The sequence below is a fragment of the Zootoca vivipara genome, chromosome 6, assembly GCF_965207765.1.
Source record: "Zootoca vivipara chromosome 6, rZooViv2.hap1.1, whole genome shotgun sequence".
NCBI lineage: Eukaryota > Metazoa > Chordata > Lepidosauria > Squamata > Lacertidae > Zootoca > Zootoca vivipara.
Window position 1 is genome coordinate 39,251,112 of NC_142589.1, and position 17,053 is coordinate 39,268,164.

General features: G+C 45.0%; 1 protein-coding gene across 15 annotated transcripts in view; it reads right to left on the bottom strand.

The window, feature by feature from the left end:
- The window catches only part of ZFHX3 (zinc finger homeobox 3), a 169,377-nt gene that overhangs the window by 36,666 nt on the left and 115,658 nt on the right, over nt 1-17,053 (bottom strand). For 14 of the 15 annotated variants that reach the window (XM_035118697.3, XM_060276018.2, XM_088672002.1 and 11 more), the window contains one exon: nt 8,130-8,243. The exons of the other annotated variant lie outside the window; for it this stretch is intronic. In XM_035118697.3, coding sequence (XP_034974588.3) covers nt 8,130-8,243 — 114 coding nt within the window. The remainder of the gene's footprint in view (nt 1-8,129; nt 8,244-17,053) is intronic. 15 annotated transcript variants of the gene reach the window in all.

Consider the following 17,053-nt stretch of genomic DNA (forward strand, 5'->3'; position numbering starts at 1 on the left):
ATTGAAATAAAAAATAAATATCTCCTGCTGCAGTTTAGAGATAGGCATGCAGGCTTTCACAGATGCCAAGATAAGCTCCCTCACAATTTTCTCTGTCTCTTTCAAACATAGAAAAACTGACCAGACTGGTCACACATACCCACAGAAACACCAGAAAGGCAGAATGAACACCATTCTGGTGTGTTCCAGGAAGTTGATGCTCTTCCCAGAATGCCCACCTCATGACCTTTGAACTCTGTACCCTGGAGCACATAAATCTGCAGGGCATCTATTATTTAAAAACTACAAGGACAAGCATATTACACCTAGCCCCCCTGAACAACCACATTCAGAACAGTACTTTAATCTGTCTCGAATCGACTTCAAACCCATTTCACCCTTAATGGGAGTTATTCATTTTCACTTGAAAGGTAATATATGACAGCTGGATATTTAACATGATGGATTGGCTGCCGATTAACTAAGCAGTTTAATGCTTCTGGCTTGCTACACCCCCCCCCCAAAAGATGCAAGGAAGATTCTGACGGGGGAATTTGTTCAAAAGCCACAAGAGGACCCTGCACAAAGTCAAATAGCAGAAGGAGTACAAGGCCTGAAACCAAGGCTCCCAGATGCACCACCGAGTCATCCTGTCCTCAGTGTGTGGATGTTACCCTCCCCATTGCTCCTCCAACCAGATAAGGGAACTGGGGCTCCTCCACAACTATGCCAATATTTTTACACACACACACACACACACACACACACACACACACACACACACACACAGAGAGAGAGAGAGAGAGAGAGAGAGAGAGAGAGAGAGAGAGAGAGAGATCCCAAATAAGCCTGACTCCTACTGCCTTAACCACTTTCACCATCCCTGTTAGCAAGGGTGAAGCCATTTGCAGAAGCAGGAGACCTTCAAGCTAAGGATAGGGGCAATAGAGGAACAAAGGTTACAGGCAGGAATATATCAGGATATACATTGCTGGGCTGTTACTGCTACAATAATTGCATATATTATAAAATACAGAGGTGCACACTATATTTAATTAGACTTCTGATGAGGTTATTTCATCAAGTCTACTCAGCCATATAATTCTGCAATCTAGGTTGGTTTTAAAATATTTACTGATTTTATCTGTGATTTTTTAAGTCAATACTTTAAAATGTTTTTTGCAATTTTAGATGTGTTTTATTGATAATGTTATCAATATTATATTTCTACTATTTATTATATTACAGAGTTTAGTGATTGAGTGACTTTCTAAAAGGAAAGAAAGAAATAGGTTATAATGTTTAACCGTGTTTCATGTATTTTAATGACATGCTGTTTGTTAAGGGTATTGGAAAAGGCTTTGGGGCTATGATGCAACAAAAAGTGGTCTATGAGCACAATAAATCAATAAATAATATGTAAGATCAGAGAGTTTGGGCACAGTAAGCCCAATGCGTTTGTGGTGGATCTAGAAAAATAGAGGAAGCTAGGATGGTGGTGGAAGGTGTATGTATGGGTGAACAAGTCTGTGCTCCAAGTTCTGCACAGAAGTAAAGTGGATAAAAGCTGTGACATGGCTGTTGTGACCAAGAAGGGAGGTGACCATAGCATGAGCCAGAGTCAGATTTCTCGCCAAGAAGGCAGAGAAAAGGGGGCACATTTTTGTGATGTTGTAAACTGTGGAACAGACGTGACCTGACAACAGGCTGAAGAGTGAGGAGTCAAAGATCAAGCACATGTTAATGGATATGGAGAGTAGAGGAGGATGAGGAGAGGGTTTTTGGGGAGAGATACGAAGTTAGGTTTGGGACAAAATGGGTTAAAGACAGTGATGCAGCATCCAAGCAGAAATATTGGGCAAACAACTAGAGACACAGGGGGACTTGGGGTAGAGAGGTAGAGCTGGGTGTTATTAGCCTATGGATGGTACTGAATGGCATAAATTGTACAATATCACTCAGGATCAGTTGATCCAGACCAACACGGCTACCTACCTGTAACCAATATCACTCAGGGACAGTGTATAAAGAGAGAATCACAGAGGAACAAGGGAAACCCCATTTGAGGAAGAGAAAAACATTGCCAGAGTCAAGCAGGAAGCAGAGTTCACCTGTAGAAGCAGGAAGCAGGGCTGGCGTCAGGGACTGGCATAGTCAGGCACCTCCCCAGGGACTCAGAAAGGCCCATTGCTGAACCTGCTGCCAATGAGACACCTGACCAGCACCCCTGCTGCCATCAAAGGAATCCCTTATTCCTGATGTCAATCTTCACACATCCACTCATCGTTAGTGGCGAGGGGGGACACCATTTTGGGCTTTGCCTCAAGTGCCAAATATATTGGGATGGTCCTGGTTAGGTAAATAGGAAGTTGTTTTACACCAAGTCAGACTAATGGTCCATCTAACTCAGTTCTGTCTATTGTGACTGACAGTGGCTCTCTAGGGTTTTATGCTGTGAACCTTCCCAGCTGTACCTGGAGACAATGACGGGGATTAAACCTGTGACCTTCCCACATGCAAAGCATGTATGCCACTCCTAAGCTACAGTCCTTGCCCATTCTCCTTACGGATGCTTCCCCAGCAGCGGCAGTACAGACTGTGGGAGCTGAGCCAGCTCTTGACTCCATAATATTATGGGGTAATCACTATATTAGATTCCCCAATGCCCAATGTTGAATCCAGGCATCACATATTGGGGAATCTAAACATGTCAGCTGCCTGCTGCAGCACAGAGCTAAGTAAGTGCTGTCCCTATTGGGTAAACATGTCTGTAGAGAGGAGGGGGGTAAGCAGAGTTACTTTTCAGTTGTGGTTCCCTATATGTGGGAAGCTCTCCCCCGTGAGGGGAGTTACCTTTTCCCCACACTACTGATGGACTGAGATGATGTTGTTTTGTTACTAGTGTGCTGCTAAATCTTTCTGTGGCTTTTGTGGGGAGGAGGGCATTGTGTGTGTATTTATTTTAATTAATTGCAGCTGTTTTTCTGTATGAATTTGTTAATCGGATAATGTAATTATGTTTAGAAACATAAACATAAACCCTGGGGTAACAAGCAACTAACGAGCCTACGTAATATTAAATGACAACAACAGGGTATATCCAGTGCTAGTACTACTCAGAGGATACCCACATAAGTGAATGAACATCTTAGGTTCATTCATTTCAATGGGTCTGATTTGAGCAGAACTAGCACTGGATACAACCTAACAGCAACAGCAGCAGACAGCCTGCAGCCACACTATGCAGAAACTCTAATGCAGGCATGGTCAAACTTGGCCCTCCAGATGTTTTGGGACTACAATTCCCATCATTCGTGACCACTGGTCCTGTTAGCAAGGAATGATGGGAGTTGTAGTCCCAAAACATCTAGAGGGCCAAGTTTGGCCATGCCTGCACTAATGGCAATGGCAGAGGCAGCCGCAATACCAGGTTGGCACTGGGCAGAAGTTATTGTGGTGTCATGCCATGAGCCCAATGAAATCTGGTCCTGAGTGGCAGAGTGGTCATGGACATTTGGCAGCAAGGAGACTACCAGTGAGCTGGGTATGGGTAGTTTCAGTGAAGTGCAGAGAGTGAAGCTAGATTGTAAGTGGTCAAGAGAGAGAAGTTTATAGAAAGAAAATGCAGGGGCTAGCATTACACTCCAGGAGTTTGGAGACAAAGAATAGACAAGTACTCAGGCAGTATCTGGGGAAATGGCAACATGTGTGAATGCAACAAGGTAGAGGTGACAGAGAGGTTGGCTGTGTGGCTGAGAGATGTAATGATGGCAGGAGAGAAGACTATTAAGAGTCAGGAGTAAAGCGTATCAATGGGACACAAATGAGGGAAAAGTCAAGGACAGCAGACTGGTCAACTCATTAAATGTGTTGGTGGATGGAACAGGAAAATATTTAGGAGTAGAAGAGATACCATAGTGGAGAGTTCTGATTTTATCACTGCAGGAGATGAAGTCTTGAGGGTGGGACATTGCATGAATGGGATACTCAACTGTTTTCCTTTCCATTGAACGGAGATAATCTTTAGGCCAGGTGTTCCTGGCATCTCTGAGGAAAGACTCTGGTCAATATTTATCTATATATGGGTTGTTCGATATTTATCTAAGAGGACTATAAAAGCATAGAAAATGAGGGCATTGCTAGTTATGTGGGGTACCCCAGTATATTGGAACTTCCTGGAGAATAATCCTTTCCTTGTGTTTATAATCCTTTATAAACTTGGTGTGGCCAAATGTAGTCATTGCTCTGGATTAAATGCAACAGCTCCTGGAGTCACTACTACCTCTTGGAGCTCCAGCCTTAAACCTTCACGATCTGTCACTGACCTCAACAGGCCCACGAAAACAAGAACTTAGCAAGCGCTCCTTCCGTTTCTAATGGGACTTCTTGATAAAGTACTGGGAGACAGGTTGATCTTCTCTAGAAAGACATCCATGGAATAGCTGCTAAAGCTCTGAAAGGAGAAGATAAGCAGCCAATTGATGGGAAACCTTTTCCTGAGGCCCTATCATGTGAGAGACATCAGGTGGAGTGGAGGCTAGCTGCCCTGCTTGCTTTGCACAAAGATAATGCACAGGAAGGAGGAGTGAATGACAGGGGAGAGGGCGGATGAGGAGGAGAAGGGATGTCCAAAGTAGCTGGCATTCCATGGATATCTAAGGCATTATCAATCCACTTTATCTGCCAGCTGCGATTCTCTGGCAACATCTCCAAAGGAATAAGCATTGCTCTCTCACCATCCTGCCGCCTAGTCACAGCAAGGCTGTTTCAGCTGCAAAGTCAATTTTGGAGACCAGGAGGTTTCCCCAGCCACTCTGGGAGGCTTAAAGCCTTAAAGTGAAGGCTACACTCATACCAATACAATGAAATGACCCTGAAAATTGTTTTATACCTTTTGAAGTGCACTATGAATCCCTCACCTAAGAATTAGCTCACTGCAACAGTTTACTACCAAAAAAGTCTTCCTGCTGCTTCAAATTTTCCACACTGAAAAAAGTCTCCTTCCATCCATGAGCTGTGAAAAGCAGCATAGAGGTGAAGCTCAAAGAGCCCAGGGTAGGAGGACTGAGGAGGATGGACTCTACCTGACTAAAGACAGTTGCCTCTCCCCTGCCCCCCAGTCATCAGTTTCTCTGAGCTAAAGCACCATTGACAGCCCCTTCATCTAAACTTCCATCTACTAATCCAGCAGCATAATGGAGGAGCCAATTAAATGATTATTAATTCATGCTGCTTTCCGTAAAGCTGGGTTCTCATCTCTCTGCATTCCGTAAACCAACTCGCCACCTGCCCCAGAAATTTACAGCAGGACTTACTGACATTTGCTCTCTCCATTGATCATACCAGCTCAGCAGCCAGTCAGCATCCCTGAAGCCCAGCTCTCCAACTAGGTAGGTCCTTCTGCTCCACCGTGTGGCAATGCTGCACCTCAGGTGGCTGATGGCATGACATGGGGTGGGGCTGCTTTGAAGACACCCTTCCTGGTTAAGCTGGAACCATGGAAAAGGCACTACACAGGGTGTAGTTTGGTCACTTGGACTCCTTGATGGAGGCCTTGTGATGAATGTTAAGCAGAAATGAGACTCAGAGCTGCTGGTGCTGTTATGTGGGCCATGCTCATGCCAGTGGACCATTGGGGTGATTTGCACAGCAGCCCGAGGCTATATTGTGCCCCCTGAGACAGGAGTAGCCAATGAACCCACCAAGGCAGGAAGGGAAAACACAGCCCAAGCAAGGCACCTCAAAAAAGGGCTGGTGGAAATTCAAGCACACTAAGAAGTCTTGGAAACAGATGCCAAAGAGTGATTAAGCTAAGGAAACAAGAAGGAATTATTGTGCCTCACCAACTTCCATAAAGAAATGTGGACAAAGTGGGACAATCATCCTTCCTGAAAACAGAGGTCCAAGAGTAGCCACTAGTTTAGCATGAGGGCTGTGCTGGGCCCCAACAACCCCTAAGGGAGGGTAAGCAGTAAGTTGCAGAGGCAGACTTGTTAAAAACAGGAAGACAAAAAGAATTAATAAACACTTCCTCTAGCTAATAAAGCTGCCTCCCCACTTTAATGCTGATCATGCTTTTGGCAAGAAGTAGGAGCTGGTATGCAGCACATTGGGAAAGAGATATTGACTGGAGAGAAGCAGAATCATGGTGGGTCCAGTGCATCTTCAATTACCTAGACAATGGCATTGGCAGTTCACCAATAATACAAAATATGCAACCAATAGACTAAATGTTCAGAATTATCCTAGTAAGCTGGAAACTGAGGCTAAAATGTAAATTCAACTAAGAGTTCTACACAAGGCCCACAAAAAGCTGGCGAGGGAGTAATCTACAACTAGGCTACAGTGTCTTCTGAAAAGAAGAGAGCTATGAATCAGGAGCCAGAAAGAAGAAGAAAATAGCCAAAGTAGAGAATTTTAAAAGCAGGAAGATGTTGCCCACCTTTTTCCAAATATCTAAAGAGATGCCAGAATGCTGCATGATTGGGAGGTGGGCTGGAGCCATATTGGCTCTGTTCCACTTCTGATTCAATGAATTGGGGGATAAAGAGAGTTGTACCTCATGTCTTTCACAGAGGATACAGAGTGGGCAGGAAGAAATCATCAGCAACCCCAACCTCTGGGCTTTAACAGACAATGCTCCCCATGCCCTTCCCAGATAACACTAATAAATTCAGTTTGTCCCTCATGCTCAGGCACTGAGAAGGTACAGTAGGTACAGATTCCAGGCACAGCTGACCCCAGGCCTCCCCCATCACAGTATCCAGGGCATCTGATGAGACTTGGTTATACATGACTCCCTGTGAAAATTAGGGGAAAGTTCAGTCAGGATGGCCTTGGCCTGGTTTTTGGGGGGGAGGGAATTGGGTCCCCCCCTTTCCCTACTTTTGCAATTAGAAAGGCAGTGGGCCTGTAGGAATTATTCATAAACAGCAAGAGCTGTGCAGTAGCCATTTATGTTAAACATGTCAAACCCAATTGCAATCATGCCTGCTAGCTCTTACTCCATAAACACTTTTCTGTAACAATTTCCCAGCCCTTGGCAGCCCATTAATACCTCCCCTAATAGCAATCTGCCATGGGTGCGAATTACGGATGCTCTGTTGCACTGATTGCTGCGTTAGGTGAGCCCTGCCGATCTCTAAAAATGGGGAGCACTTAAAAGCTCTTTGAGCTGGTCTGCCACAACTACTGCTTACTTAATTCATTATCCCTTCCTGTTGTGAAGGCTGAGGGTGAGTTCCAGTGCTGCCAAACACATGAAATGTTTCTGGATCAAGATTTTCTTTTGTCTTTTTAATCATTTAGTGACTTTGTGCATCACAGTAAACTATTCACAAATATTTTAACTTCCTACATAAAAACCCCATACCACACACCCTAGGAAAGCAGCAGTATCTGCTCTGGGATTAATCTGTCCAGACTAGAGGGAACAACACTTTCACCTTTGAAAGGCTCACTGTCTCCTTGTTTGAAAACAAAGTATAAGAAATCTTTTTTCTTTCTGATACAGCCCCTGCTTATCTAGTAAATCTTATTTCAAGGACTGAGAATTTTTTGACAGCTATTATGACTTGAGATGGCCTTCTGCTGCTGAACAAATACAGACCCAAACTGTAGAGAACCGATGCACCAGGCTAGGAGAAAAAAATATATTCATAGGATTGGTTGCATAAAGGGTCAGAACCACTCTTTGTGCAAAGCAGACTGCTCCCTTCTGTCTCTGAATCAGCTCCATACAGAACTAGCCCAAGGATTTCTTTTGCCATATTCTTCTGGCTTGTAGGAGGTAAACATCCACCTCAACTGTTCAGAGCGATTCACATTTAGGCATAGGCAATTTTAAAATATGCTCTAGATTTTGCATTATTTCACAAAAATCCTTTCAGCTTCAAAGTTCACTTGTATTTTTTTTTTAAAAAAAGAAACAGAGCAAGTTCACTATAAAACACCTCTTTCCTAATATAAATATGTACTGCTGCTCTTACAAAACAAGGGGGTAAAAATGCAGACTGACTGGGGACATTCTGACTGAGAGAGTGATTAAGACAAATTTGAGAACAGCCTCCAAACCCGCTGTAGGAAAACTTTCACTAGAGCAACCTGTGTGAGAGAGAACCAGAGCTCGCCTTCCATTGACTCTCACTCACCTGCCGCCCATTTGCCCTCATCCTTGTCAACAGCAGCCTCTGCATCTTTAACAGGCTCTTCTGGATCAGGAGCTGCCTCACTAGGAGGCCCTTCTGCATCTTCAATCAACTCCTCTGAAATGGGAGAAGAAAAAGAAGGAAAAGAAAGAGGTAAAGAAAAACTGCACTTGACACATGCAGCAATGTTGCCTTAAGTCACCACTTCTACCTTTTCACATTTGGTCCTACAATGGACTCTGGGTTGTTTCCCATCTCATTTGGGAATCCTCAGGCGCAGCCCCAATACACACTCCCTTTATCTCCAAGTCACCGCAGAAACTGAGTGGCTGAAAAGGGACCCAAAGAGGGTCCTGGTGGAGAAGCCTTGGCAATTGCACGGTAGGGAGGCACGCAGTAGGTGCTATAGGAGCAACAGAAATTGTGGCCACTGCTTCTTACAAGCAGTGTTAGAAACTCAGATATATAACCTAATTGCCAAATGGCATCATAAACCTAGGACACCACAACAGTATGTCTAGGCGCCATTTCCCCCAAATGGGATTTATTATTACACTCTGTTGTTTACCTGCTTAAGAAAGCTGGAGAAGCCAGCTAGATGGAGATGTCAAGTCACCAATCTGGAATCCAGAATCTCCACGTGCTCACAATTGAACCCACGCCAGACAGAAAACACACCTGGCACCTGGCTAATTTCTAACACTGCTTTAAAAGCTCACTGGATACAAAGCTCAGGCTAGGAGCCTGTGGATTCAATTTACATCTACTTCCCTACCTAATCCCCTAAATCTCCTGGGGAAAGCTTTAGTTTGGCCTCCAAATTTATTTACCGTACTTCATTTGCATGCCACCTATACAACCAAATGCTCTGGATAGTTTGCAAACATTGAAAAACAGAATACAATCCACAATTTTTCACAATAAAACAGTAAACCCAAAATAAAGTAAGTCAACAATAAACAAAAACAAAAAACCCAAACAAACTAACAAACTATGACTATAAATACAAATGAACGAACATACATAGCAGCTAAACCAATTTAAAACTGTCAAGGGAATGTACATATTGTGGTTAAGTGTCCTGAGAGAAAAAGAAGGTCTTTTCACCAGGCACCTAGCAGGGGTGCCAAAAGAGCCTCTCCAGGCAGCCCATTCCATAACTGGGGCTGCACCAACAAGGACCAGTCCCTAGCAACTACACACATCACTTCATTAGGCAGGGAAACCTGGAATCTCAGGGTCCATGCAGGTAAATACAGGAGGTGGCGAGCCTTCAAGAAACCTGGCCCCAAGCCATTTGTAGCTTTAAAACAGTGATGGATAACTTTTTTTTTTTTAGCCTGAAGGATGTGTATGGTTCTGGGGAACTTTCCAGGGGCCACATGCCAGTGGTGGGCAGTGCTAGAAGCAGAAGTGGATGGAGCAGAGAATGCCATTTTCACCTTTGTACAGCAGGCTAGTTTCTATGCAGACTCACACAACCCTCTACCCTCTATGCAGCTACCGGTAAGATAGGGGCTCTGTCTGAGTTCAAGGACATATTCCAGCCAGGTAAAAACACTGTTGACAGGGCTGGTATGCAACTGAAGGGAGGACAGACTCGAACCAGAGATTAGAAGGCAGGTAGAAAACTGAAAACTGACAACCCATGCTAGTTATGGACCAAGGCTGTGGAGGGGAAGGTGACAAAGCTAACTTTAGCAGCGTTAGAAAGCAACCTGAATAAAGCATCAGCCAATCAGCTCACAAGCATTTGGAAGCAAACAGGTAGTCATCATCAGTCACTGTACATCTGATAATTCCACTTGGCTCTGCAGTTCAACCAACCTAGTCAAGCAGATAAAATGGGTGTGGTGTGTACCCTGGGATCTGGCCATCAGCAGTGCTTTTGAAATGGCCCCACATGGCGGTCAGTTTGCACCCATGGGAGTGTCAGGTTTCAAACTTGCCTTGAAATCATACAGTATCCCCAAAGCCCTGCCTCTGGGTCCTAGGTTTGGACAGTCTGTTTGGACTGAATGGTGAGAGAAAGACATCCCACCTGTGCCTGAAGCAGTAAAGTAAACAGAACACCCAGGAAAGATAGTCACACCTGTTCTTTAGCACTAGGTAGCCATCAAAAACATTGTACCACGCACACAGCACAACATCAGGGGCCAAACTGCTTTGAATTTATATCACATGTTTTTGTGGAGTGGGGGAGTTCTGTCAAAACACCCACTGAAGTATAAGTTGCCAAGTTCCTAAAAAGAGGAAGCTGCAGCAGTACTGTCCTTTCTTGTGCCATTCACTGCCTGCACTTTGTGACCCTCACATGAGCACTCAGCAAAATCTGTGTGTGCCTCAAGGATCCAATAGGCAGTGAAGCAGCTAGTGATGTAAGCCCCGAGAATTTAAGATTAGCCTCCTGGCAGGAGAAGAATCTCCTTCCTTGCTTTATCAGCAGAGAAAGCGTAGAGTTGTTGAGATGCAGAACACACTGACTGTGCATCTTCTATGGAAAGGAGAGGAGGAGGTGTAGTAATGCTTAGTATGTCTATAAAATGCTTGAGTGTTCAAAGCACTTCATTGGCGTATGGGCCAAGCCTGGAGCAGCTCCATGGCTTTGAATAAACCTTCCTCTAAAGAGATCTGCCCTCTTATGAGGTAGACTAGGTTGAGGGACATACAATGATCTTTGTGATCAAATTGTTATTTGAACCCATAGTGCTCTAGGGAGCATCCAACACACTAACCACTATAGCACACTGCACTGCTGGAGGAAGGACATCCATGCCCTTACTTGCTCTTATTTAAATAAGCTTATAGAGGCTGAACTGGTGGTGAAGCCTGGAGGACCAATTTCCAGCTGCAGATGCTTTTACTAGATATTATTATTATTATTTATTTACTGTTAAGACTGGTGACTGTTTAGTCTAGGGACTACTGGCTCCATCTGAGCTTCACCTTTAAGCAAGAAGAAAATGTGGGCCTCCTGAGCAGTCTTTCTCCTCCAGCCAAATTTCGGAAAAAGCTCCTCAAAAGAAGAAAATGCCCACCAAGACCCTTCTGGCCCAGCCATGCTGAAGGTCCCCTGCAGTCCCAGCAGCCACCTAGAGGTGTCACCCTCTCCAAAGCAAGCAAAGGATGGCTGGCTAGCCGGCTGGCTGCTCAGTTGCAACTGTACTGTCTGGGCTCCCCTCCGAAGCATGTGGAAATAATATACGTCTTCCAGCAAACTGTCTGGTTCAGAGGAAATAAAATAGGACATTCATAAGCAGTTACACCATCTGTCTTTATACCATCATCATCAACAACAAGGGGGAAAATAGCTCTTTAAAATGGATGAAAGCCCAGGCTGACAGTAACCAGGAAAATGTGAGCTATGAATACCAATAAAGGTAGAAAAATGATTAAAAAACAAGGATACACACTGCAAATTTCTCTCCTCCGCTCTGCTGCCTTGTTTTATTGGCTAGCCCTGCAAAGGAGATACTGTCTCTCAAGAACCAACCTGCAAATGGGGGGGCGGGGGGCAGGGGGCGGTAGGAGGAGGAGGACAACACTGGTTATAACAGGAAAAGAAGCCCATTATTTGGGGTGGGAAGGGAAGGGTAGGGAAGCAGCTCAGCATTGACTTCAGGCTCTCAAGAGCCCTTCTTTCTAGGATTCCCCCAAAACATTAAACAGTGGCAGCAGTTCCTTTCGTGTGTAACGGGAGAGATGCCCCTCTGCCTCCTGCCAGGGCTCCACTGCAATTTCTTTAGGGGAAATTCTTTTTTTTAAAAAAGCAGCTACAAAGAGAGCATTAGGCATAGGCAACTACACGGAGGTGATGGATGGCCTCTGTGGCTGGGGGCAGAGAATGGAAGGCAGAGTGTCACTAGTCTAGTCCCAACCTTTCCAACATAAAGTAAGCACACAAACAAATACACATACCATTCTCCTAGAGCTGAGGTCCTTCCCCTAGACCACACTGGGAACTCTCCCAACTAAAGAAAGAATAGCCCATGTGGTAAAGCTCCCACCTTCAATCCTTGGGCTCAGCTCATGCTTCAGCAGCAGAGCCCAGAGTCTTTACCCTGTCCCCTTGTAGGCACCTCACCTTTTCCAGCCAGGTTTCTTTTTCCAAATAAGCATTCCAAGGAGGCCACCAGCATTGAAAGGGAAGGGGTACGTCACCTGGAGAGGGATTAATTCTGCTAGCTGGCAAGAGGAGCCTCACAAGTTATCCTTAGGCCCTTACTTTAATGCCTTATCCCCAAGTTTCCAATGGAACACTTTTACTTTTACTTTGGCCAGGAAGGACAAAAGCCCCACAAACCTCTGAGGGCAAGCAAAGGGCACGTAAAGCTCTTGCAAAGAGTGGTGGGTCCCACATGGATGCCACAGGGCCTGTCTCTTCTGCTCCTACAAACTTGGCAGACAGGCCATGACTTACTGAGACAGGATACGTATGTTCCTATGTCCCAAGCAAGGTCTGAACAGTGTGAACCAAAAAGGATAGATTGCAGGGAGTTGTCTGGTAGAGACCAGTCAGGCGCCTCCCCAGGCAACTGATGCACTTGCTGACCCCCCCTGAATCATTCCTTAGCTGTGGGACTTGGAAATCCAAATAATTTCATGCTTGTCCTGCTCAAAGTTCTCCACAAAGGAAGGCTCAAGTCAGAGGTGTTTTTTTTTTGCCTCTACAACAAATGTTGTAGACAAACCCTATTTCTCAAGAGGAGGCATCTCCTCCCGGCCCTTGGTGAAGTGCACAGAATTCCCAATCTAAGCTTAGTCAAGAAAATAGGCCTCAGCCCCCACCTCCAATCAAAGGACAAAAGGCCCCACGACTCCTGCTCCTTCACACATCCTGACGGACAGCCTTAAAGCCCTGCATGGACAATCCACCCACTTCCATCTGGAAAACAGCCAGGCGAACAGAGCCTTTCCGCCCCCCCTCCATTCCCTTAACAAAATGACAGCCCCCTCATCCAAACACTTCAAGGGCTTGCAGGGTCTGGGGTGGAAAAGGACAACGAGAAAGGAGGGAAGTAGAGCATGTTTGCCTCCCCACTCCCGCCCGTTCCAGTAGACTCAAGAGCCGAGAAACATTAGCTGTCACGAACCACAATCAAATCGGGTTTGAAATATTTAGCAGTGGCTTGGAAAATGCGATGGTGCAGCTCTGACAGGCGAGATGGGCACAGACACCCATTTTCCATTATAATGGAAATATCCAGCCTGTTCTGAATATGTATAACCCAGAAAAATGTATTGATTTTTCATTCAGCATAAAAAAATTGAAATACCCTGCAGCTGTCAAAAGCCTTTTGTTAAAAGCTCATCTTCCTGGAATGAGGTTTACCAGAAACAAGTTTTAATTGTACACAGGCTGCTTCTTTGAAACACAGAAGGATAACCCACCCACCCCCACCCACCCCGTTAGCAAGAAAAATTCCTACTATGTCACCCCCACCCCACCCCGCTGCCTCAACAAGAGACTGCTCCCATCATTGGACAGTAATAAGCAGGCTGCAGCCCTGACATAAGGGTGTGATGAATTTTTCAACTTTTAACTTCCAAAAATAAGGAGTGCTAAAAAGTTGTAACATAATTTGGGAATTCAAAATATATTTTGGTTAAACTAATATAATTTAATTTTACTTGGTAAGTAAAATGTGTGTAAAATGGCACAGAAATCATTTTAAAAGATTGCCAAGTGCTTGCAGTTATATTACATATTAATATTCTTATTCTTATTTATTGTTATTTCACAATACCTGACATATTCAGAAGGTAAAATTAAAATCTTTTGGTTTTCCAAAAGCAGTTTATGTGCTTCCTCATCAAACTTACCAAGCCTGGACTTACCATTGGACAAGATTTTTGTCCAATCACAAAAATATTAGCAGATTTGAATTCCTCACCCCAAAACGTATTTTCAAGACCCCTCACTGAAGAAATGTGCAAAAATTACAGTAGGTTTCACCCTCTAAAATGACACTGTCAGTGACAGACGAAGCAGGAATGACAATGGGAACCTCCCTGAGGAGAGCAGCAGTAGAGACAAATAGCTTGAGACTGTCGGGACATTGGCCCAGATACACACACACACACACACACACACACACACACACACACACACACACACCTTCAAAGAAACCCTAGTGCCAACTACTTCTGAGTGCACCTTGTCTGAAAAAGGCTGGACAAAAATGAAATGTCAGATATAAATACAGAAACTGGACAAGTCAACAAAGATGACTCTGAGCTGTGGTTTCATTTACTCCTGCAAAATAAATCAGCACTGAAGATGCTGTTTGCTCCAGGTTCTAACCTAGAGGACAGTTGGAAGCCTTTCCTGTTAACAGTCAGGAAGGAGGGACGGTCCAAGAGTTATTCCAAGTTCTGAACAAATGGCCTATACTCTTTAAGCAGAGAAGATCAGCCGCTTCATTCAGAGCAGGACTCTCTGAACATTGCTTCCAGCCAGACCCACTTCACACATGGCATTTCCTCAGCACGGAAGTAATCTCTGTCATGTTCAAAGTGGTGTACCTTTGTGAAAGTTGCTCATACAATCACATTTTCTACATTATCAGTTTTATTGCCTCCGAAAGGGGGCATGGGCCAAAGAAGAAAAAGAAATGCAGGGATAGTGGTGCATATTTGCAGCAAAGTAAGTGCTGATTGGGAGGCGGGTGGTGCTGTGGTCTAAACCACAGAGCCTAGGGCTTGCCAATCAGAATGTTGGCAGTTCGAATCCCTGGGACGGGGTGAGCTCCCGTTGTTTGGTCCCAGCTCCTGCCAACCTAGCAGTTCAAAAGCACGTCAAAGTGCAAGTAGATAAATAGGTACCACTCCGGTGGGAAGGTAAATGGCGTTTCCGTGCACTGCTCTGGTTCGCCAAAAGCAGCTTGGTCATGCTGGCCACATGACCTGGAAGTCTCTGTGGACAAACGCCGGCTCCTTTGGCCTATAGAGCAAGATGAACACCACAACCTCAGAGTCGTACGCGACTGGACCTAACGGTCAGGGGTAAAGGTAAAGGGACCCCTGAACATTAGGTCCAGTCGTGACTGACTCTGGGGTTGCGGCATTCATCTTGTGTTATTGGCCGAGGGAACCAGCGTACAGCTTCCAGGTCAAGTGGCCAGCATGACAAAGCCGCTTTTGGCGAACCAGAGCAGCACACGGAAATGCCGTTTACCTTCCCGCTGTAGTGATACCTATTTATCTACTTGCACTTTGACGTGCTTTCGAACTGCTAGGTTGGCAGGAGCTGGGACCGAGCAACGGGAGCTCACACCGTCGCGGGGATTCGAACCGCCGACCTTCTGATTTGCAAGCCCTAGGCTCTGTGGTTTAACCCACAGCACCACCCGCATCCCATAGCGGTCAGAGGTACCTTTACCTTTAAGTGCTGATTATATCTGTCAAGAAAACAGTGTCAGGTAGAAGGCAGGTAACACCAAGCCAGTCCTTACTTGCCAGATTGTCTGACTCACTTACCAGAAGGTCAGACCTGCCTGGATCTTGTATGGTCAAAGTGGTGGAGGGAGAGATTGTTTCTCACAAAACTGTCCTACCCTTTGAGCCTCTCAGACAAGAGCAATGGGTCAGTCTACCTCTCCCTCAGACAACATTTCCCTCTTAGGCAATGAAGTTCTATGTAGGGAGAGGTGGGGTGCATGACTTGACCCCTAGCAGGGCTCTCTCTCTTCATGACAGAAGCTGAGTACAGATAACAACCTTATAAAACCCAAATACTAATCGTCAAATTAGAAACACAATTAGCTGTATTAGCCTGAAGGATAGCTGTCCTCCATATGGGCCTGTCTATACACTAAGATCATCGCCATCATCACCAGTTGTCTGACGTCTGGCAAGTAGCTACGGTATCAGGGAGTTTTGCTCTTAGAATGCTCTCCCCAAAGAACCCTGTCAGGCACCTACCTTGATGTTATTTCCATGATAGGTGAGGGTCTCCTTGTTTTCCCAGGTCTTTAAATTTAATCCGTTTTATCTCTGCAGGCAATTTTATATTGCTTTTTGATAGAGTCTGCTGCTTTTAGATTATATACAGAGAGAAGATAGAGAAAGGTTCATCTCAAGGCACACACCCCAAGTCAGAGAAGCAGCCAGGTAGTAATCAGGAACTCTCACAACAAAATGGGAATCATGCTTGGTGGTGTCCCACTGATTTCCACAGGTACCCAATAAGCAAGCAGGCATAAGCGTATGTAGCCTCTTAGCCAATGTGTGTGAAGAAGGCTTTGCAGTCATAGTAGCAGCACAGCATTACATCCTAACAGTCCGGCATGCCACAAATTCTGAAAAGCAGTCTATGAGAATGAGTATGAGAGATTCAAGTGTCAGCCTCTGTTTTTTAGTTTTTTAGGAAGAGTATGTCCTACCTCCTCAGGCAAAAATGAAATTGGGAACTGTATGGGCAGCATCTTCTGCTAATCCGTAGACACAAGGATAGCAGGAAGCTCTTCTGCATTTCAGAGCCCCATGCCTGCCTCAGCAGACAATCATTCTTCCCACTCCCCCATCCCCAGTGACAGACACACTTTGAACCAGCATGCAAAATACACAGCCCTTCTAGCTGAGAGCTCCTTTGCCTAATATTCCAAATTGTTCCTAGAGATCCAAAGGTAACTGGGTGGGAGAAGTAGCTCAGGTCTCCAAAGAGCTCAGATGATGAAGGAAATGTAAGGCAGGAGAGATTGCTTCCTTTTGCTTCCTCCTATAGTTCATCTTTCAAGGGGAATAAATACTCGCTCTCATTTTCTACTTCAAACAGCTGTGAAAAATTGAGCATCAAAATCAGGAGAGTAACATAAGGTGGACTTTTGATGGTGATTCAACAGCTTTCTAGAGTCTGTGTCACATGGAGACTAAAGCACTTCCAAGTAGGAGCTACAAATGCATCTCAAGGTGGCCCTTTATTTTGT